At 41.9% G+C, this 22,416-nt stretch overlaps 2 protein-coding genes across 2 annotated transcripts; one reads left to right on the top strand and one right to left on the bottom strand.

Annotated features, from left to right (window-relative positions):
* Positions 1 to 1,723: 1,723 nt before the first annotated feature.
* On the top strand, positions 1,724 to 8,562 carry ddx19b (DEAD-box helicase 19b). Its single transcript, XM_062398273.1, has 12 exons — positions 1,724 to 1,929; positions 2,339 to 2,378; positions 2,480 to 2,599; positions 2,716 to 2,851; positions 3,426 to 3,518; positions 3,677 to 3,779; positions 3,994 to 4,108; positions 4,242 to 4,419; positions 4,632 to 4,869; positions 5,300 to 5,462; positions 5,925 to 6,116; positions 6,337 to 8,562. Exons 1-12 carry the CDS (start codon positions 1,873 to 1,875, stop codon positions 6,396 to 6,398), a joined length of 1,497 nt encoding a protein of 498 aa, XP_062254257.1. The 5' UTR covers positions 1,724 to 1,872; the 3' UTR covers positions 6,399 to 8,562.
* Positions 8,563 to 8,679: 117 nt separating this feature from the next.
* pusl1 (pseudouridine synthase like 1) lies at positions 8,680 to 20,554 on the bottom strand. The gene is made up of 8 exons (XM_062398274.1): positions 20,316 to 20,554; positions 20,173 to 20,233; positions 19,314 to 19,501; positions 15,794 to 15,943; positions 14,089 to 14,259; positions 9,955 to 10,009; positions 9,587 to 9,749; positions 8,680 to 8,818 (listed from the first exon to the last, which is right to left on the bottom strand). Exons 1-8 carry the CDS (start codon positions 20,369 to 20,371, stop codon positions 8,769 to 8,771), a joined length of 894 nt encoding a protein of 297 aa, XP_062254258.1. The 5' UTR covers positions 20,372 to 20,554; the 3' UTR covers positions 8,680 to 8,768.
* Between the last annotated feature and the right edge of the window lie 1,862 nt (positions 20,555 to 22,416).

Genomic DNA, 22,416 nt, shown 5'->3' with positions numbered 1-22,416 from the left:
GCTGATTCAAGAGCCTCCTTCCTGAGACTTGAAGGGCTAGAGCGGGATCATGAGAGGAGAATGGTTCATCACCTGCAGACAGACCTTCATGACTCCTTGTCCAATAACATGTTGACGCCCAACACTGGTTCGATCTTAGAGCTCCACTGTGTTCATTTCAGAACATCTGGCACCACCTGACAGCTGAGGCGGTCTCCCATTGCCTACCTTTGCTTTTCAAGAACTGCACTGCATCGTGTTATTTGAAATGCCAAAGGTGTTACGATCAGATTTGGGCCTCTGGGAAAAATATAGATGACACATTCACATTATATATCGTCAACCTCTTAAACTAATGGCCTAAGTCCTTTTTTCAGGTTTTTCAGAAAATACCAAAAAAATTACAAATATTGAATATTGATATTTAAAAATAATTTCACTCAAAAAAGTTATGATAATAGATGACTATTGACATACTAACAACAATGTTTGTCAATTATGTAACATCCTAGTGAGGAGTAAATTAATACATTTTTGAAAATGTCTTTGTAACTAAAGCAATTTTAAACCTTCAAATCTGTCAACAATAAGGCATAACTAACAAACTAACTAGACATAATGCTGAGGGGGCATGGGCATCTCCTCAGTTCTCCTTCCAGCTCTTCTTGGCTGGGTTCTTGACTGATACCTATTAATGTGGCAAATTGTCAAAGAAGTGATGACACTCAACGGGCATGACTTGTTTCATTGACTGGAGGTCCTGGAACTTTCTCTCCTTGATTGGCAGAGCACACGGAAACACTCTCATCCATGCTATCGGCTCATTTGGCACCTGTGCCCTTTGTGGCGGTGCCTCCCACGCAGAGTCCTCCGAGAAGGACAGCTTGAAATGGACCTTGCCTTCACTGCTAAACTAAAGAGCCCGCAAGTGATGCACAGTCGGATCTCAAGCTTTTTTGCCTGGTCTGATGCCAATGAAGTATGATCCCTTCATTTTCAGGTACTCCTCATGCTTGAGCACCTTCACATGGTAAGGTGATGGCCTGATTCTTGCAGTCTAGAGTATGATGAGGTAGTCTCTCGGGGTGAAGATATCTGTAACTATTTTGCGTTTCAATAGTACTATGCATGCTGTCACACTCCATTTGTGTGTGACATGCAACAAGGTATTTCTGTATAGTACCCCATATTTCCTTGCAAGCTCAGAGAATGCATTCGCCACACATACATTGCGGCTCTGATAAACGCAATGATATCTGATATATGATGGTCTTTGATATCACCTTCAGAGGACTCATCACAGGATGGAGTCGTAGTCTGGATCGCTAATGACTTAAACAACACCAACGGGAGTTTTTAAGGTGAGGTCTGCTCCATCTGAAACAGAGTCTTGGCCTGGGACATGCTGCTTCATCTCTTCTCACTGTCATTTTCAGTGAATGAGAACTCATCAGTGTCAGAATTCAAGTGCATGTCCCACCAAAGGGAAAACCATTTCAACATTTTGAGGGGTACAGTCACAAATGTGTGATAATTCACAGAGAGGTCCAGCCGAGTATTGTTTCTTAATATTCAACCAGCAATCTGACAGAATCTAGAAAAATAATTGGAATCAAATTAGTGTGTTTAAATTATATTAAATGCAACTGATTCGTTCAAATTTGAAATGAAACACCCGGTTGTACTTTTTGTTCCAGGTGGGAACTTTCACGGCACTGGGAACTAGTATCACTTGGCCTTTCCCCCCGGACAAGTGAGTGGTTGCACATGTAGAATCGGTGTCGGCACGCCATTGTGGACCACAGTTACTTTCACATTACCGACTCCGCAGTCCGTGTACGCTTTTATTGTTGAATTATCCCGAGTGCAGTAGAAAGAAGCAACTGACCCACGATGGCTACGGACTCCTGGGCTCAAGCGGTGGACGAACAAGAAGCCGCGGCGGAATCGGTAAATCCCAACTTACGCAACCCAAGCTAGCGTGTTGTTAGCTGCTCAGAGGATGCACTGGCCTGTTCTCACACCATGTTGACGAAACCCTATCGCTGAACTTTACATTTCGCGTTTGAAAAAGTGTAACTCAAACACTCCCAGTGAATAGACGGGGACCCGCGGCAGCTCGCGTCGTGTTTTTGTTTATGTGATTAAAAACGAAACTACCGGTTGGTCCCGGTTCGGCTACAACGCTAAAACAAGTTAGCTAGATCCGATATGCTGCGTGCTGCCGTGTTACTAGCGTTAGCACGTATCTGGCTAGCAAGCATCTGACGCGAGAGGCTCAGCTGAACGCGTTGACGTCTCAATGTTTACCACCAGAGACACAGCCTTAGACCAAACTTTCTGATGTTCCTCCTTTCAGATCAGTAACCTCCATATTAAAGAGAAACCAGAAGAGAATGGTGAGTGCATATAGCTGCAATACGTGTGAGACTCAATGGTGAGATACGTGCTTGTCCCATACACCGATTCAAGTCTAAATACAAGTTTGTAAACATTGCAGGCACCGCAGCACACTTCACAGAGCCGAGCCCCGCAGCACACTTAACAGAGTCGAGCCCCGCAGCTGCGAAGTCAGAAGGTGAAGTCGAGACCAAGTCGACAGAGGACGAGGATGCAAAAGGTAATTTATTACGATCATATATATTCCTCTGTATGACCCCCCCCCCCCCCCCTACAGTGTCTCAAATGAAGACGCTCTCTAGAGTCGTGACAGCTATTGTAACTTTTCTCTTTCAGACGACAAAGCAGCACAATCGTTGCTCAACAAGCTGATCAGGAGTAATCTAGTCAACAACACGAACACAGTGGAAGTTCTTCAGAAGGATCCAAACTCTCCACTCTACTCTGTCAAGTCTTTTGAGGAGTTACGACTGTAAGCATGTCTTCTATTTTTCTAATCAATATTATTGAGTCGCTGTGGTTTTTAACTAGTCACCAATAATTCCAGATGTCTGTCTGACTGCCGCTTGCAAATCTAAAGATGATTCATCTTCACAGCTCCACTTTTGACATGTGTAGTTTTGAAGCACCAAGGAAATGCAGTGTCAAATTTGGTGCAACTTAGACAAGTGATGCGTTCAATATTAATAAGCTTTGATTAAAAAGACGACCAGAGCTCTTTAGCAGCGGTGGGTGGGGCTTATCAACGCAAGTGGAGTAGTTGATCACGATGACGTCAGTGTTCGGAGTCCTGCAGGTGGTGTTTATTGGCAGCAGGTGAATCACTGCAGGTCACCTTTACAATTTTTTACAACTAAGAAAGCTGCAACAAGAGCATTGACAGGTTTAGAACGGGCACTGCACACATCATTATTAGTTTGTCAGCTATTGTGCTTTGTATTTTTGACAGCTGTGTGTAGTTATTAAGGGTTGTGTAGTGTTCACACCCTTCCCCTAAATGTGTGTACCAAAACTCTGCTGACGATTTGTTTTTTTTTCGTGTGTAGCAAACCTCAGCTGCTCCAGGGCGTGTACGGCATGGGCTTCAATCGGCCATCTAAAATCCAGGAAACTGCCTTACCTATGATGCTGGCTGAACCGTGAGTACCCCATCAAAGTCATACGTGATTTCATACTCACACTGCGTACTTTGGGTATAACTTTAAAAATATTTGAAATATCATTGCTTTTATGTCAAGAAAGATGATAAGGCCAAAATCAATGTCACCACTGTAATCTATTCCCTTATTTCCTCCAGTCCACAGAATCTCATTGCCCAGTCGCAGTCGGGAACAGGGAAAACCGCTGCCTTTGTCCTGGCCATGCTCAGCCACGTCGACCCCAACAACAGATATCCCCAGGTTAGTACTCACTTCTCTCACTGTTTTAGAAAGACTCAACTTGTAATCTCATGTTTTTTGATTTATAAATATGACTGAACATTTCGATGTATATGCTTTTCACGCCCCATTTCTATTGATTTAATTCTCTCTTCCACCCCTATTAGTTAATGCCAATGACATGTTGATCAATTGAAATAAACAAGCATTAATTCTTAAATTTTGTCCCTATCAGTGCCTGTGTGTGTCACCCACCTATGAACTGGCACTTCAGACTGGTAAGGTGATCGAGCAGATGGGCAAACACTATCCTGAGGTCAAAGTAGTCTACGCCATCAGGGGAAATAAATGTAAGGCTTTGTTTCTTTTTACAATCCCTGTTCGCAAGGATGTAACGGTTCCTTTTGATGAAAACATGCATCCCTGCCCCTGAGAGATATCTTGGTCTCTTAGTAATTCTCTTGTTTCTTGTGAATTTTGCAGTGCAACGTGGCATGAAGTTGCAGGAACAGATAGTTATTGGCACACCGGGTACGATGCTGGACTGGTGCAGTAAGTTCAAGTTTATAGACCCCAAAAAGATCATGGTGTTTGTGCTGGACGAGGCTGACGTCATGATCGCCACCCAGGGTCACCAGGACCAGAGCATCCGCATACAGAGGTCAGTTGAAATAAACAGAATTTAAATTAAATTATTCAACTGTTAAAAGCTAGAAAAAGCGCACACTCCTTTGTACAGTGTCATGAAACCATGATGAATGTGGTCCTACTCTATCAACTGTTATATTTATATTCAACCTGTTAAGTAACATTTTTCAAGCATCCCGATCTACAGCTCCTGATTGGTGGTCTCCTCTCTTCCCTGCCACATAGGATGCTGCCTAAAAACTGCCAAATGTTGCTGTTTTCGGCCACATTTGAAGAAACGGTGTGGAATTTCGCCCAGCGCATTGTGCCTGACCCCAACGTCATCAAACTGAAGAGAGACGAGGAGACGCTGGACACCATCAAACAGTACTATGTGCTGTGCAACTGCAAAGAAGAGAAGTTCCATGCCCTCTGTAACATCTACGGAGCCATCACTATCGCCCAGGCCATGATCTTCTGCCATGTGAGTTAACAGGGAAGTTTGACCCGGGTGTTTTATTCCAGTCGACCACGGAGAACGATTGTGTTTCCTCTAGTCGTATTGTAAGTGCGGTGTTGTTGTACCTCCATGCTTGTAAGAGCTGAGGCCACAGGCATCATGTTTTCTGGTTAATCCATCCGTCTGTTCCATTCTCTTGAACACGATATTGTTTTGGCGGCAAATCCTCACTTGGACTCAATGATGAACATAGTGGATCATGATGGACAAAGAGAATATCACAACCATTTTGTTATTTCTGCTTTTTCTCAGTTTTACAGAAACACACTTGCTTTCTTTCTCTTTCTTTATATCCACTGCTACTGCCAAGATATTTTTTTTACGTTTGGTCCTTTGCTACACATGCACCTAGTTGGCTGTGTATAACCAACAAACTCTACTCTGTGTTATTCAGACGAGGAAGACTGCAGGCTGGCTGGCAGGTGAGCTGTCTAGAGAAGGACACCAGGTGGCGCTGCTCAGCGGGGAAATGCAGGTTGAGCAGAGGGCTGCTGTCATTGATCGCTTCAGGGAGGGCAAGGAGAAGGTCCTGGTTACGACAAACGTTTGTGCTCGAGGTAAGGACCATGTGGGAATGGCTAGAAGAAACATGACGTGAACATGACCTTTATTTGACTGTTATTTGTATATTATCTGTGGCCAACTGATTGGAGAGTGAGTACAGTAAAAACCATGGAACTGTGTGTGTTCCAATGGTTTGCCCTCATAGGGATTATTTTGCAAAGCTTTACCTTTTATTCCAGTAATGGATTGTTTGCCTGGAATTCTAGCCAACTTTTAAATTGAATATTTCCCCAGATGATGTCGTGTTTACTTGTGATATTAAAACGCATGTGGTGTCAGCATATGCTTGAGGCACTGTGTCCACCTGGTTGTGGACTTCATGTACTTTAAGCAAAGATGGAGAGTTGAGCCACATCTGTTTTTGCCATTAGTGGAAAATCCCTGTATTGAAAATAACTGAACTGTTAATGACAATATTGTTTAAAAATCCTTCGGCCCGCTTCCCTTATTTTCAGGCATTGATGTGGAGCAGGTTTCTGTGGTGATCAACTTTGACTTACCAGTGGACAAGGACGGGAACCCAGACAACGAGACCTACCTGCACAGGATTGGCCGCACGGGTCGATTTGGCAAACGCGGGCTGGCAATCAACATGGTGGACAGCAAGATGAGCATGAACATCCTCCAAAGGATCCAGGAGCACTTCAGTAAGTTGGACATTAGCTACACAAACCTGTCTTTCTCATAACAATAGGTCAATGATGCAGTGGTGGAGTGTTCATACGCTTGTAGAAATGATAGATACATTAATACCCTGAGTTTATTCTTTGTCTTAAATGTATTTGTTCATTTATTTTGGCGAGATGGTTCTTGTCAGGCTGCTGATCATCCATATTCCGATCCGTCATCCATGTCTTTCTTCCACAGATAAGAAGATTGAGAAACTAGACACAGACGATCTGGATGAAATTGAGAGAATCGCCGGCTAAAGAAAACGGGTGCGCTCCCATGAAGGACGTCAACCCACCCCCCAAACCCCGCTCTCCTAAGGACTGTGCACTCCTACAGTGTTTTATGCTTTTAATTTTTAGCTGTCAGAGGAATGAGAAGAACCACAAACGCAGCATAAGTTTACACGTGGATATGTCTCCTCTCAGACAAGTGTTTTGTACGTCTCTGGAACATACCCCATTTCACTCTTTTTACTGCTTTGAATAAAGTCTTTGAGTTTATCGCTGTGTTTATAATGATGCTGCAAGAGTACTCTACTCTTTGACTGATCACACGTGGATTAAAAAACACTTATTGGCTGTAGTGGTGGCATGATACAAGCTTTTCTATTAAAAAGATTCACAAAACCGCCAGAATGGCGATTAGCCATTTCCATGTGCCACAAGTTTATCTTTGATTTTTAAAGAACAAAAATAAAATTGAATGTAAAAATATCATGTTCAACTCCTACAGCTTCTATTGTGCTTTGTTATATCAACTAAAATCAGTACAAAGGGTGAAGTTGGGTATGTTACTCCAAGTGGTAGATATATCAAGATTATGTTATTGAGATGGTGATGGTTGCGTTTCAAAGGGTCTATGCAAACTTATCAACCTGTGATAGTTCTTATCAAATACTATAAACCTGTATTTACATAAAACAGATTATTCATGAATTAACCTCCGCTTTAGCAACAGGGTGTGTAGTCAAATGCCAAAAATAGGCTGCATAGCGAAGATACACAACTAACTCCAAGTCATGCGCATTCAGGTGTTTGTGTTTTCACCAGTAATTGATCATCAGCCAACTACAAATGTCACGTGTTCTCTTGTCATTTTAAAAACCTATCACGGCCATTATCAAAGAACAGGCTCTGCTCCACCGCTGAGCATTGATCATTAGTCGTCTTTTTTCCCTCATCTGTCTCATAAAAAAAACAAATTTAATTCCAGACGTGGTCGTCAAGGCCTGATTTGTTCAGTTACCGTTTGTCATTCACTGTCCCTCAATCTTTTTAATCAGGGTCTCTCCAGTTTGACTTGAGCACAGCTACATTCTTCATCCAGGCTGTGCTGTTAATACGGATAGTGAGTTAAACAAAAATGCGCAATGCCTTCCTCAAGTGCATTATATATACATATGATTTTGTTACTGACATTCTAAGACATCGGGCTTAATATTCTGACTAACACTTGAAATTTTGATGATATATTGAATTATGGGCGTCTTCAGGATGTGAGGATTATCTTTTTTGAAACCAAATGCTGAATTGACTTGAGGATCAGAGGACCTATGCCAATCAGATTCACTGTGTTGTTCCAACACGGTCGTAGGAGTATCAAACATGTACTTGTGTACATATAAAAAATTTAAGACAGTGTGTCTGAATTATTGACAGTTTGTCACTTCTAAGAAGTGCGACAACATTCCTCATGAGGCTCAATTTTAACAGACTCAGCACTTAGAAATGCAGCGAGCTTAAAATCAGTTAACCTTGGATCAGTGGGTGACTGAAGGAAATTAAGGAGAACAGTGTGGTGTCTGGTGTGTTTGATCGATGTGCTGGAACATTAAGGGCAGTGATTGGTCAGTCTGAACCTTCTGCAAACCTCATCTGGCTCCCACCGGTGACTTGCCGGTGGTGATCTGGTTTCTAATGGACTGTTTACGGACAACTTGCTGAAAACCCCTCGACTCAGTGAGCAGATTCTGCCAAAAGTCAAAGCAAGCGAGTGTGCTGAAAATCCACCAGAATGCTCTGTGAAGACTTTCTGGGTAAAGAAGCAGTGTATGCAGTTTTATTTGGACATTTGGATGTATACATTATCAGTGAGTGTGTGCGTGCACTTTGTCGATGTGTAATGTAATGCCACTGTATAAGAGCCATGGACACACAAAGCAGTTTTGAACTTAACACTCTTCTCCACATGTGTACTTTGTTTGATGATTGTTAGAACCTACAAAACCCAGTTCATACATGCGCATTTACACACACACACACACACAGGAGTAATACTGCCTAGCCAGGCTTGAGTCTGTTTAAACCTGAAGGCCATGTGTAGACAATGATAGGTTCAAGGTGTGTGGTATTCTGTAACAGCTGCATTCATGGACACAGTTATGTCTTCTTAATATGTCGAATTAAAGAACATATAGATGTACATCTGTTTTTAGTCTAATGATTGTGTGTGTGGTAATCAATTTGTTAAATCCCCGGTTGGAGGTTTCTGACAAGAAGTTAAGCTGATGTGTTTTATGGGTAAAGACAAAACTATATGTAGAAATATAAAATCTTTATTTTGCATGCATTAGTATAGAAATACATCGACATGAATGAATTGTTCAAGTAGAATTAATCCTCTGAGTTTCAAGTGGAGGGAAGAGGTTCATCTGAAGTCTGTTGGGAGAACTGCAGATCTAGAGTGGTGAAGGGGTGAAGAGAAAACAAACAGAATGTCACTCACTAACTGAAATTCAATCAAGCTACGCCAAATTCCAGTTCACTAAACATGCCTGATTTTATCATAAAAATCCCTGAAATTCTCCCTGGGAAATTGGTGAAAGAGTCAAAAAATGCCCGGTCTCATAGTGGACTGCATTTACAATACAGCTGGGAACAGTGAATAAACAAAACGCCTAAGACAGCAAGGAAACATGAACTGTAAAATCAGACAAATAGCCAAATCAAGAGCAAAGTAAAAGCCTTAGGGAAAAAATACAGTACATGAAATCATATGTAAAGCAAATAAATAAACAAAGGCAGAAAAAATAACTTTGGGTAAAATAAGGTAAGATTAAGTCTTAGATTTCCCCTATCAATCAAACTGAGTGGAGCTTTAGATTGTTCTCTGTGTTATTCCATGTTGAAATTAACATGCTCAGTAAAAACAGTTGGCACCTGCAGTGCCATCCAGATGTTTTAGTGTGTTTGATAAAACACTGGAAGCTTACAATGCAAGAATGAAAAAGAGCAATTGTGAATTAACATAATTACATTCTATCAGTTATATTTAAATATCCTCCTGTTTGTACTGTATCAGACCCACTGTGTCTAAGAGTCTCACTGAGCTGAAATACAGGCAGCTCTATTTGTCACATTTAAATGATACAGATTGACGTTTGAGATGTAGGCGTTTTGTCTATTTAAATTCATTTTTCTGGAGGATTGTTTTCCAGCCTCCTCACCTGCGTCTCTGTAGTTCACTCTGGTGAGGAAGAGGCCGTGAGCGGGGGCAGTCACACCCTGTGGGAAGGCTAAAGAGTCCTGAGCCTCCAATATGTCCTTCAGCTGGGGCACTGACAGCGTCCCCTGGCCCACAGCCACCAGGGCCCCCGTCATCCTCCGCACCTGGAGCACAGAGCCAGAGCAACCACTCAAACTTATACTGGGAATAACCGTCTCAGTAGGAATCTCTGAAACTTAAATAATAAGGACTCCTTAATTATTCATAATCCATCATTTTCATGCACCCCCAACAGATGGCAACACAATCACACACACCTTGTTAACAGAAATATAGAAGAGATTTTAAAGACAGTTAAAGTGAACAAACCTGTCTGTAGAGAAAAGATCTGCTTGTGAAAGTCAGCTCCCAGAGTGGGATGTTCCTGTAAGAGAGAGCAAACAGTTACACATGTCACAAATGATACGTGTGCACTTGATGATATGTAAACACCATACACTGTACAGTATATAGAGATGGACAACTTGACAGTGACCCACACGTGAAGCCAACGTGTCTCGATCACCACCTGGAATCCGGCCTCCTGAATGACCCATACCACATCCTTCCATCAAGTTTTGTGCTAATCTGTCCTGTAGATTTGTGTGATCCAGCAAACTAACAACCAACAACAGACGGGTGAGGACCGAACCTCCTTGGTGGAGGTAATAATCCATTGTCTCTACAGCAGGAGCATTGGTCAGAATGACACCTGGCTTTGGAGAAAAAAGTGACAAAATACAATTTGAATGTTAAAAATATCTATTTTAGTGGACCTGGTAGTTCGAATAAACAAATAAAAACAATAACAAATAACAGAAAGAGTCCGGGACCCTCCTGGTGCAAAGATTCCCTTAAATGTCACTTACTAAATACGCCACTGCAGCTTAGGCCCAACAGGATTATGCGTAATGCCATAGAATATATGAATTGCTTTTCTCTTGCACTTTGACACTTACATTTTTCCTTTTTTTTAACTGATGTTTGTTATTTCACAGTTTAAGTCACAGCAGTGAAGTGAGCAGACTGGGAGGAATTGGGTCAAATGCAAATTTGACTCAGCGCTCGCCGTCTGATTACAGTTGACATGTAAGGAGTGCACAGACAGATTTATACAGCGGGGCTGTTAGCTCATGGACTCTGGTGAGGGTCAACCTGTTTAGCTGAGGCTGGGTCACATGTTGCACAGTCACACGTATGCAGCTGTATGGGTGTCTCCTCTAACATTTCTTCCCATTGTAATAGCACTGCAGGAATATTTATCACTAAAAAACGAATTAAAAATATTATCATGTTATTGGATCTACTACACAGTGACAGCATGTCATTGTCATCCTGTATCACCATATACACACATTATACTGGGACCATTTCATCCAAATCCCTGAACCACCTTTTGTTAGCCTTTAGCCCCACATCCCTGCAGTGTGATCTTAATACACACACAGGACTGAAACATTTTCTGTGCATATTATAAACAAGATTTTTACAAAGCTCAACATTTTTCAATTAAGTTTAGCTGCTCTTCTTATTTTTATCTATAACGAGTATGTGAACATTTCATCCAGTATGTACTATAGGTCTCAGTTAGTCTGTTTACATCTTATTTCAGTATCCTGTTTTAATCCATATTTAATCCTTATTATTACATTTCTTTTTCTGATTCTGTAATGAAAATTATACCATTACACCACACTTTATATTATCTCTGCTTATGCATGCTATTTCTGCTTGTGTAACTGCCAACATGACATCACAGCCACAAATCTGAGACCAATCTGGTCTCCCTCCACCAAGACCTCGAAGAGGCCTCAGCCTGTGTCTCGTCTTATCTCCTGGGATTCTTCTATTAACTTAGTTCACACACATAGTTCACATACACACACATGCAAACGCGCGCGCAAGCGCGCACGCACACGCACGCGCACATGATTGTCTGACCTTCAGTATAAAGTATACTTAAATGACTAATAATCTTAAATCTCTTTATTTCAGAGGTCACACCAAGTGTAATTTCCTTCTACTGTGTGCTTGAGTGTGGTCTGAATTACAATAAAGTGAATCAGACCATCATCAGATATAAGGATGAGAGTGAGAGTATGAATAAAGATCAAATTAGCAAATACTTTGTATAGACTTTCATTCGAGTGCCCCCCATTTTTTTTTAAATACATGACTGGATTTTTATCATTTTGCCTTGCCTGGTTTATAATTTTTTTTATTTTGAGGCATTAATAAAGACAAAACAAAGTTCTGACAAATAAAACTAATTATATATTGAATTTCATGTTAGTTTTTAAGAGGCAGCAGCAGCAGAGCTACAACTGACACTGACTTCATTAAGTGGTATTAACATTAAGAGTATAAATTGATGTGTCTCTGCTGTGCCACAAGCTGCTGCTGCTGCTGAGGTGTCCCTTTGGATCAGGGCCTGACTGTGAGAAGGATTTCTGTGAATCTGCACTCAACCGTTCATCCTCAGAAACAGGATGTGTCAGTTAAAAGCAACCTCTAGGACATAAAGTCTTTTAATCTCTGTATTGGCACATCTCCTGTCTACACAGTCACATACATCATTAATGATTAAGTCATTATTGCATAATTTTGTCTACACAAAATACATTTTCAAAACATCCGATATTTGATTCTTTAAATCATTTATTAAATAACAACAGCAACACTAAGTGTCTTCAGTCATGCAAGCTGCTCTAAGACTAGAGGTCAACACTGTAGGCTGAAATAAATCTACAACAACGGGCTTGTACTGCCCTGAGATTCTGTTGAATGGTCCCATATAATAAAACTGATTTATCGTGAATGCACAGTATGAATCCCACAGATCTCTGAAATGGAGCGCTGTTCACTTATGAATGACAATGAGTATTTCTGCAGGTTAAAATACATTTTTTTCCCTGTGTTGAGTAGAGACCGGAGAAGTCCCCCGGCTCCCTGTTTTGGGATCAAAAATTTAGTTTCATCTTTGGCTTCTCAATAATTCACTGCTCCGTTTCTTCCTGTTTTATCCCTTTTACTCAGAATAGTGAACCTCATGAAAAAGTAAACACGCAGCTCGACTCGCTCGCCTTCTCTGAACCTGACCACCGTTAGCCCACATCTGGACATTCATGGGAACTCTGCAGAGAAATGGTGAGAATCCGAGCACGGAAACTAAAGTGCAGAACTCTATAGAACACATTATGGATCTGTAAGGCTGGAGCTCAGATTGTTAATGCACCACATTGTCGTGTCGGGGGTTATGGGACTGTGTGACCTTTAGTTTGAGAGCTGCGGCACATGTCCATCTCGTGAGCCGTATTTTCAGGCATGCGACCCCCTGGGGTGAGTCATCTAACAAACTAAGCCCACATGGTCCCCGTCTTAATCCCACCCCCTTCCCCCAACTCTGCTATGGATATAATATTGGATCTTATTTTTTTTTTTATACCACCCCGCAACCACATAGAACATTAATTATCAAAAGAGCTTCTACCTGTGGGCTCTAACATGTGTCTGGTTTACTTCTCCTATGATGCATCTCTCGCTACTCTAATAGTGAAAACCCGTATTTTGCAGTCTTGTGTGTAATATCAGTCCATGAAGATCAAGCTGTTCTGAACAGGGTGAGATTAGATGAGAATCTTTCTGACCTGTGATTCACCTGAGAACGTCCAACACATCGGTGCGTCTGACTGAAGCTTGAACAGAAGATGTATTCTGGGCCGAACGTGCAGAGCTGGCAGAGTGGAGCGACTGTAAATGATTCAAAAGTTCGACCAACTACTTCAGCAGCAGCTGACGCAAGAGTGAGTAACACAAGATTCAAGAGTGGAAAATGTATCATGTATGTAAATGTATATTTACTAATTCATTATTTTGCCCCTGATTTGAATAGTTATCTGGTCACTGAGGCTGCAGACGGTCCTGTTCTAACTCATGTTTCACGCTATCCCTCTGGATTTCACTCTGTAGATGCAGGGAAATCGATTCACCAGCACGAGACACAAGAAACATACAGTTAAACTGAGGTTACAGCAGGTCGGTCTTAAGCCGATGTGTCATGTACCTCTACATAAAGTCTTTTAAAGGAATAGTTTGAAACCATCTTCTGCACCATATTTTCGGGCTTATACCATTTGAGAAGAAAGCTAAGCAAAAAGACTAGAAGTGAAAACAGCTAGACAACGTGTAAATTGAGCTCCAGAGGTTTTTGTCAGCAGATCTATTTTGTGTTGAACAGAACTGGTCCGGGCTGTTTTAACCGTTTTCTCCTGGTACCTGTATTTATTGTAATGTAACCCGACCTGCAGCTGATTGCAGCTCAGCAGGAAAGCAAATGAAAGTATCACAACAAATACAATTTTAAATCTATAAAGCATTCTACAAAATTCCCATTATTTATTTCAAAGCTGCAACACAATTAACAATAGCTACATTGACAGTGCTGTCCTTGAGTATGTAACCTACCTGTGGAAGTGTGTGTGTGAGAAAGAGCTTCCTGGCTGAACGTCGGCCACATCCAGCGTCTTGACGGGGCTCACATGAGGCATGTCCGAGCTGACCGCCCTGAAGCTGTTGAAGTTGTGAGTCCCAACCAGCAGGGCAGCAGCGGTGCGCATGGCTCCCACATCCAGCTCCCTGTTGGCAGGCAGAATGAGGAGAGACTTTACTTTAATAAATGTTTGTGGAGAAATGATGTTGATTCATTGAACGTTGAGAAACGACAACAGAGGACAACAGAGTTGTGATAATTCAACTTGGCCTGAAAGTGACCTGCCTCTGAATATAATTTATCATCAATATGTGAGGCACATGAGGGAGAAGAGCATGTGTGTGTGAGAGAGAGAGAGAGAGAGAGAGAGAGAGAGAGAGAGAGAGAGAGACAGATGAGTGTGCTGAGTAACTCATCAATTGACATCAACAATTTTAAATCAGTACGCCATGAACGAAGATGTGAGCACTGTAAGAAATGAACAGCCATACAGGCCATACACATCAAAGCTCAATTTAGAGTCTCCAGTTAAACTCCAATCTGCATTTGTTTAGGAAGAAGTACCTGGAGAAAGCCCACACTGACACAGGGAGAACATAGAACTGAATCAATGAAAATGTCATCTCTTTAAAGCCAGATGTGCGTCCACCACGAACAATTACACAACGGCCCACTAGGCAGTGAGTAGGGGACATGAGCAATGGATGAGAAAAGTCCACCTGAAACTAGCAAAGACATTTACCTTGTGCTGAGTGTAAGATAGGGCAGATTGTGTTTAAAGTCGCAGTGAACTTCTCTCTGTATTTAACCAGAACAAGATCTTTCCCTCACCTAACCATGGACCCCAGGTAGACGAGCTAGGCACAGCTAACCAAGACTGTGCCGGTTTCAAAGTCAGAATAATGCACTTCTAAAAAAAAGGGTTTCTGGACTCAATTCAGCTTTAAAATAAACAGTGGGGATGAATATTCTTTGCAGTTTGAAGGATAAGGAGGGAGCGCTTGATCAAAGAGAGAACAGAGAGAACAGAGAGAAGCTGCTGAGGCAGACAGGGCTGGAGGGATGAGATGGATGCTGGAAACGAGAGAGAGAGAGAGAGAGAGAGAGAGAGAGAGAGAGCGAGAGAGGGATAACGAAGTAGAGACACCAGAGAGAGAAACGAGGGAGGAAAGGAAAAGGTTGAGAGAGGGAAGGAGAGAGTGGAAAAGAAAACCACACAGTCAGGGTAATGTGCGTGGGTGCTGTTTTGCATGTGTATAAGCCCGCAGCTTATCTTGCCCTACTTTTCCCCCCAAAAAAGTGAAGAGAAGACAAACGCTCAGACGGTCGCTCTCTGAAATGTCTCTGAACGCTCCCTCTCGTCCAACCACGGCTAATAGAGCACTGTCCAGGCTGTGACACCCCGGCTCTTCCCCTCACTTTATAAACTGTACATCCTCATCCCGCTCTCCCTCCTTTTCTCTTTGTGTGTTTTTAGGGTTGTTGAATCGCATAAAACCCCCTGTTTGACTTGCCCTAATTTGCAGTACCGGCACAGCACGTGTGGATTATTCATGTGTTTAAATGTGCCATTGTTTCTGCAGGGCTTTGCATGAGCTTATTGAGGGTAAGTCTGTTGGTGTGTTTGTGTTTGTGTTTATGTGTTTCGGCTGCGGACGAAGAGAGGGTCGGATAACTCACGTGTTGCGGAGCGTCCAGCACAGATCGTGATCTGTGAGGGGAAGCAGGGAGCGGTGGGAGATTCCCAGGGCGAGCCGGTAGACGTAGGTCCGAGAGTCGGCACGAAAGCGGGCATGGAAGTTGTCGGACACGCGGTGGGCATGGGTGATCCTAGAGGAGTAAGAAAAAAAAGAACAGTTAGGGTGAAAGCCACAATCCATTCAGGCGCGATACAACTTTAAACTTGGAAACTTTAATGAGCAGGGAAATTTCTAATTTATAGTATTCATTAATACAACATGCAGCTGATGCTCGGGCATAAAAGTGTGCTGATTTAGTAGTGTGGTATAAAAAGCCACAAAAAAACAGAGACACTGATGTAAATGATTTGAAATGTGGTGGATACATCTTGTCCTGCCAGCAAGAAACACTGTGCAGAAGTTATTGTCCAAAATGCCAATGTTGTATCTTCTTACACAAAAGCACGGCCGTTGTCAACGTGCTGCCAAGAGCCCTGAAGAGCCAAAGGGCTTATGTCCACTCAGTTAGCATCACAGCCGAGTGAGAGGCCGAGGCTGTTTGAAGAGATTCCAGGAGGAACACACACACAAACACGCACGCACAAGCACGCGCACACACACACACACACACACAGACACACACACACACACAGATGGTTCATAAAATAACTGTAATACACTCTGATGATTTCCTCCTCATGATTAAATCAATGTGTGTCCTGATAAATGAGTCTGTGTGATTTCCAGACAGAGGAATGTCACTGTGATTTTCGACAGATGAACTTGAATCACTCTTTATGATCTACTTTGTGCAATCACATTTTCACAAAGGGTTTTGACAGAAATGGTTTGACAAATTTATTTTGGTCGCGTTGTAATAGTGAGAAGATTCCAGCTCTGCTCATTGCTTCAGGCCCGACCAATGCATAGTTTGTAAAAATGGAACCAGTTCTTGGTATTAGTACTTTGTGATTTAACAGCCAAAAAAAAACACTCTTGACCAGAAAACTGCTTAAACTCTTGCACCAACACTTTGCCGGTCTAAGAAAGAACAGCTTACATCAGGGGCTGAGGGCAGAATCATCACGACCAACCAAAACAGCCTGTGTCCTGTGTAGTCTCCAAAGGAGATTGACTAATATTAACCACTGCAGTAGTCCAAAGAAGAAACTTGACCCCATTCAGACCTTTTATTTACGTGCATCCTGAGAGATCTGATCACAGGTGGTCAGCTCAAAGTTGAACGTACCCAAATGCGTTGTGAGATCCGATCCCTCTGACCACAATCTTTTTCGCTGTTTGAAGACAGATGCATCCACCATACGACGGACCGCCTACTCAGCTGACATCCTCTGACGTGCAGAATAAAACAAAAAAAACTCCCATTCACACCTCTAAGAAATATATTATTTATTTTATTATTTTAATTGTTATTTTTTGGAATGTGAGCGGAAGCCAAGAGAAAACAAATCTTAAATGTTAAAAAAAAATCTAAGATCAGACATCATCATATGTATGTGCACATGCAAGTGCAGTCTGTGCATGTGTGTGGTGTACACAGTGAGAGAAACTGGGTTACGTTTCCAGAGGAGGAGATTGGGTGTGACACGTGGCAGAGGAAACCTTTGCCTCTGCCACCAGCGCCGGCTCCAATGCGAAGTGACAGCCTGGCCCCCAAACAACACACACACACACACACACACACACACACACACACACACACACACACACACACACACACACACACACACACACACACACACACACACACACACACACACACACACACACACACACACACACACACACACACACACACACACACACACACACACACACACACACACACACACACACACACACACACACACACACACACACACACACACACACACACAAACACAAACACAAACACAAACACAAACACACACACACACACACACACACACACACACACACACACACACACACACACGCACACGCACACGCACACGCACACGCACACGCACACGCACACACACGCACGTGTCATAAGCAGTACAAAGCATGGCCTTCCACAATGAAGAACGGGGCCTTTGTCTGGCGTGGCTCCATTTTACTACTCAGCAGTTTCCCCTTATGGGGAAAGGGCTTTTCATTTTAGGCTAATTGAGGTTCATGTTCACGGAAAGAGAAGTAAGATGAGACGTTTTATTTGTATTAATCATTTATTTTGTTATCTTGCTTTGTGTCTCTGTCTTGGGAGGCGGCAGTTCAAAGCTACGAGCTGCATTCCTAATTGATGCTGAGACAAAAACTCCCTCATGTTGCATTCAAATTACTCTATAGGTTTCACATAATTATGAATTCCATTTTGCCAGATGTGTGTGTGTGTGTGTGTGTGTGTGTGTGTGAACGGATGCTACAGACCAAAAAGCATAGCAGGGATCATCCTTTCTAACCTTCTCTCTTCAGGTTTAGGGATTAGCGGGATGCTGGGAGCTTCCCTTACTCCCCTCCTCTATTTCCTCTCTCACACCGACACTGATTCTCTCTATCCCTAAAACTCTGTTCCTGATCCTCTCTCATGCAGAAAAGCCTCCCTCTAACTTTCACAAATTTAGCAGTCTCAGCCAAAGTCGTAAGGAAGTGACTGTGACTATGAATAAGCAAAGGTGTCTGGTTTTAAATAATAGGAGGCTAAAACAAAAACTATGAACCAGGATTTGTAATATTCAAATATGTCCCTATTTGAAAAGGCTCAACAAGTGACCTTATTGCATTTTGCTTGAGACCTATGCTGTTTCCTGCTTGACTAGATGTTGGGCTGAGACACATAGATCTACTGTTGTTCGTGATTTTTGACAGGAGGCATGTCCTTGTGCGGTACATGCAGTGTTGAATAAACATGAGGATAAATGTGCAAATTCATGTTTTCCTTTATGTAAATGTGTGTATTTAAATAGCACTTTTCTAGTATTGATGACCAATACTTTATTTCCTCCTGGTATCACAGTTGGACTAGTTCAGAACCGCCTCCTCCTGGTTTGATTACTGTGGTTCAATAGTTTAATGTGAAAACATTACAAAAGTACAGCTGCTTTCAGAAATAAGAACAGTTTGAGAACCATGACAACCAGATAACTAGGGACATCTATCCCTTTTCAAATTCGATGAGAGCAAATAATGCAGACTTTTCTATTGACACCTCTGTCTGAACTTATGACTTTACTTCAATAAAATATTCAGAAATGTGTTGTTGGATGGTATGAGTGGCTCAGTAGCTGTGATGAAGGACTTGTTCATCGTATTAGTTTAGTAGTCACTTGTTTGGTTTCAGAGAGAAGCCAATCAGAGCCCTCATTATTGGTTCACCTACCGTCATGCTTGTAATATTGGTGAAGCTGTAGTTGCAGAGAAAAGGGAATATATCATATAATCGGATAAAGAGTTGACCAGCCGTAAGCTATCAATGCATAGGTGTGTTCAGAAACAGAACCAAACACATAAACACCTGTTGTCATGAGCAAGTCTGTTCTTACCTGATTTGTTCGGTTCCGAGGTGGAAATTCAGAGCCTCAACAAGAACGTCCTCAGTGAAAGGAGCCTTGTTGTCTCTGCGCTGGAGGTCAAAGTGGGCGGAGTTACAGAGTGCGTGGACGCCTGTGTCTGTCCTGCTGGAGATCCACAGAGACACCGGGTTGATGGGCCTCAGCTTCCTTATGGCATCCTGCTCTCAAAAACAGAGAATTGTGGGGACGGGGGACGGGGGGGGGGGGGACACATATACCAGTTATATCACAACAGAGAAAAGAGGGGTAGTATGTAGAGAGAAATTAAAGAGCCAACAGGAAAAACAAGTGTAAAAGAATGATGCCTTGTGACAACAAAGGTCACTCACTAGATGTGAACTGGAACCATTGTGTTTCGTGGTCAACAACTTAACCCTTAGGCCAATAGGATGTCCCAGGTTGTGAAAGGTACTGAGTATACTTTAATTAACTGACACTTATTTGCCCGAATTCTGCACGTGTCCATCTTCCATAATAAATGTTTTTTTTTTTTCAAACTGCTATATGTAAATGTTCTCTTCAAATTTTTTTGTGAAGCACATTGTAATTTTGTTTGCAAAGGTGCTATTTAAATAAAGTGTAATATCATAGATGGCCTGTCTCCAAGCACTATAACAGAATACATGCACATGTACCTGTTATGTATAATTATCCTGGTATCACATGATAACATGGTATAAAACCTGCTCAGTTTACTGAAGCCACTTTAACGCAAAGCTCAATTAGATAATAAACACATAATGATGTCATAATATTGTATAACCTTTACAGAACAAGTAACGTGGTGTATTTCAGGTTATGGCAGTATCATCGTTTCATCCACCCTCACCTCTAAATGGTCCTGGATGCCTTTCTTCCACAGCTGATGTGGAGGCACCTTCGCTGCACCACTGCAGAAACAATAACTAGAGTTAATTATGTTCACAAGGAGGCCCGTTAACGTGTAGTAACTAACCATGCAGGGTATCATACCTGTATCTGGATCCAATGTATTGAAAGAAGATGAGGTAGCGTGGGCAGCAGTGCATGTTCCCTCCTGGTGCCTGTCACACTTCTCAGTCATGTTGTTCTTGAACGCAGCAGTGAAACGTTACTTTTTAAAATAAAAGCCATTTTTCATAGTCAAACTGTGCAGCTGTGTAATTTCGGTGTGTGTGTGGCGGTCGACCTTTAAATAACTTTCACAACACAGCGTGGACGCGAGAAACACTTCCGGCCCGGCTCGTGGTTGGATTTGTAGTCCGGAAGTAGAGTAGAGACTCCACTTGTAGTCTCAGCGCTAGAAAGGAATGATGAGGTTAGTGAATGATGACTTCAGTCACTACTTCAATGTTAAAGGTTCGTGTACAGACATCACAGTTTAACATTATCCTACAAGAAACCACAGAATGTATGGTTTTAGGCGAAATGACATCTATCTGTTCGTCCCCATTTATTTGCGTCATACTCTACGTAGGGCGCGTGACCAGTTCTGAAACAGTCTGCCTTGAAAACCATTGGAACTCGTAGTGGAGATGGATCAGTGGTGAGAGGACAACAGACTCAACACAAGCAGCTCTGACATTCATCCTGATATAATGTCAGCTTTGCCTGATACTTACACTGATGTCTTATAATATACAGGAGTCTGATTTCCTCCATTAAAGTAAATATTGAGAGATTAAACTTTGACTATAGCTCTGAAAGCCAACACATTTATCATTCAAGTTATCATTCAAAATTGTAAACATAAACCTCTGCTGAAACTACGACTTAAGGTCAAATCTAGACAAACTGATTCAGAGCGTGTGCCTCACTGGGACGTGACACAATTCATCCACTTAAATTTCATTTTTTTAGGCGAGGCAATATTATTTTTAAAGCTTGTGCATATTTCATCAGCAAGGTCAATCAAAGTGCCTCGTATAAGACATTAAAAGGCATCATTCTAAACACAACGTAAGACAATACAAAAAAAGAAGCATTTTGAAAGAAACATAAGTTAAGTAAAAAACTAATGAAAAAAATAATTTTAGAGTTGGATTGCACCTGTTTTCGCTGACTGAGTTAAAATGTAGGCTATAATTTTAAATTAAAAAAATCACGATATTGTTTGTCTTACTGTAAAGTTTGTACAGATAACTGATTATACATGTATGTCCTTTATGGTGGTACGGCTCTATACTTGTTCCGGTCAACTGCTATATATTTCAGGTTTAAAGTGATAAAATATCTGATTATTAAAAAAGTGTATAACAGTCTAATGTTGTGAATCTTCTTCTTCTTCTTCTTCTTCTTCTTCTATTATTATTAATCTTATTATTACAACTGTTATAATTATTATTATTAATCTTATTATTACAACTGTTATTATTATTTCTACTTGTATGGAGTATTGCTGATATTAATGAGCCTATTCTAGGGCACATTCTTTAAATAAACTGAATAAGATAAATGATTTAAACATCATAACATATTTCCGTGCTCCCCTGATTCCTCATAAAGCCTGAAACATGCTTCTGCGTTTTCACGGGCCCGTAAGCGCAAGAGCCCTTCCGGGTCCCTTACGTGCTTATGTATCCCTCCTTACGTGCTGACGGGTGTCGACCCCCTTTTCTAAAATTTACGGCAAAGCTCCGCAAGCTCACTCAGCCCGCAAGGCTGTGATTGGTCTGCTCTACATCCCTTCTGGAGCTACATTTCCGGTTTCATGCCCCATAATACCGGCAGAAATCACGGAAGATTTAGAAGAACGAATATGGACCAAATAGAAGAGCACTTGGCAGAAGATATCCGATAGTATGATCACTTGTATAACCTGTCACTGACTGGCGGATTTGTCCGCCAGAAAAAGGCTACGAGGAGCCGCAGTGGCTATGTAAATAAACAATCGACGAAGAAGAAAGAAGGCGTCTCTAAGGTCGTCTCGACAAAAAGCATTACTCCGCCTAGTGTTCTGGCGCGGAATTGCTTTGTAAGACGCGCAACGGTTGGGGAAGCATGAATGAAAACGAGTCTTGCGCCACAGCGGCGTGAAAAGACGCAGACGCAGTCGCAGAAGCATGTTTCAGGCTTTAGTCTGGAGTTGTGACAG

Source organism: Platichthys flesus, chromosome 2 (genome assembly GCF_949316205.1).
Source record: "Platichthys flesus chromosome 2, fPlaFle2.1, whole genome shotgun sequence".
In the NCBI taxonomy this organism is placed as follows: domain Eukaryota; kingdom Metazoa; phylum Chordata; class Actinopteri; order Pleuronectiformes; family Pleuronectidae; genus Platichthys; species Platichthys flesus.
Note: the sequence above shows the minus strand (reverse complement) of the source record. Positions and strands in the feature narration are given on the sequence as shown.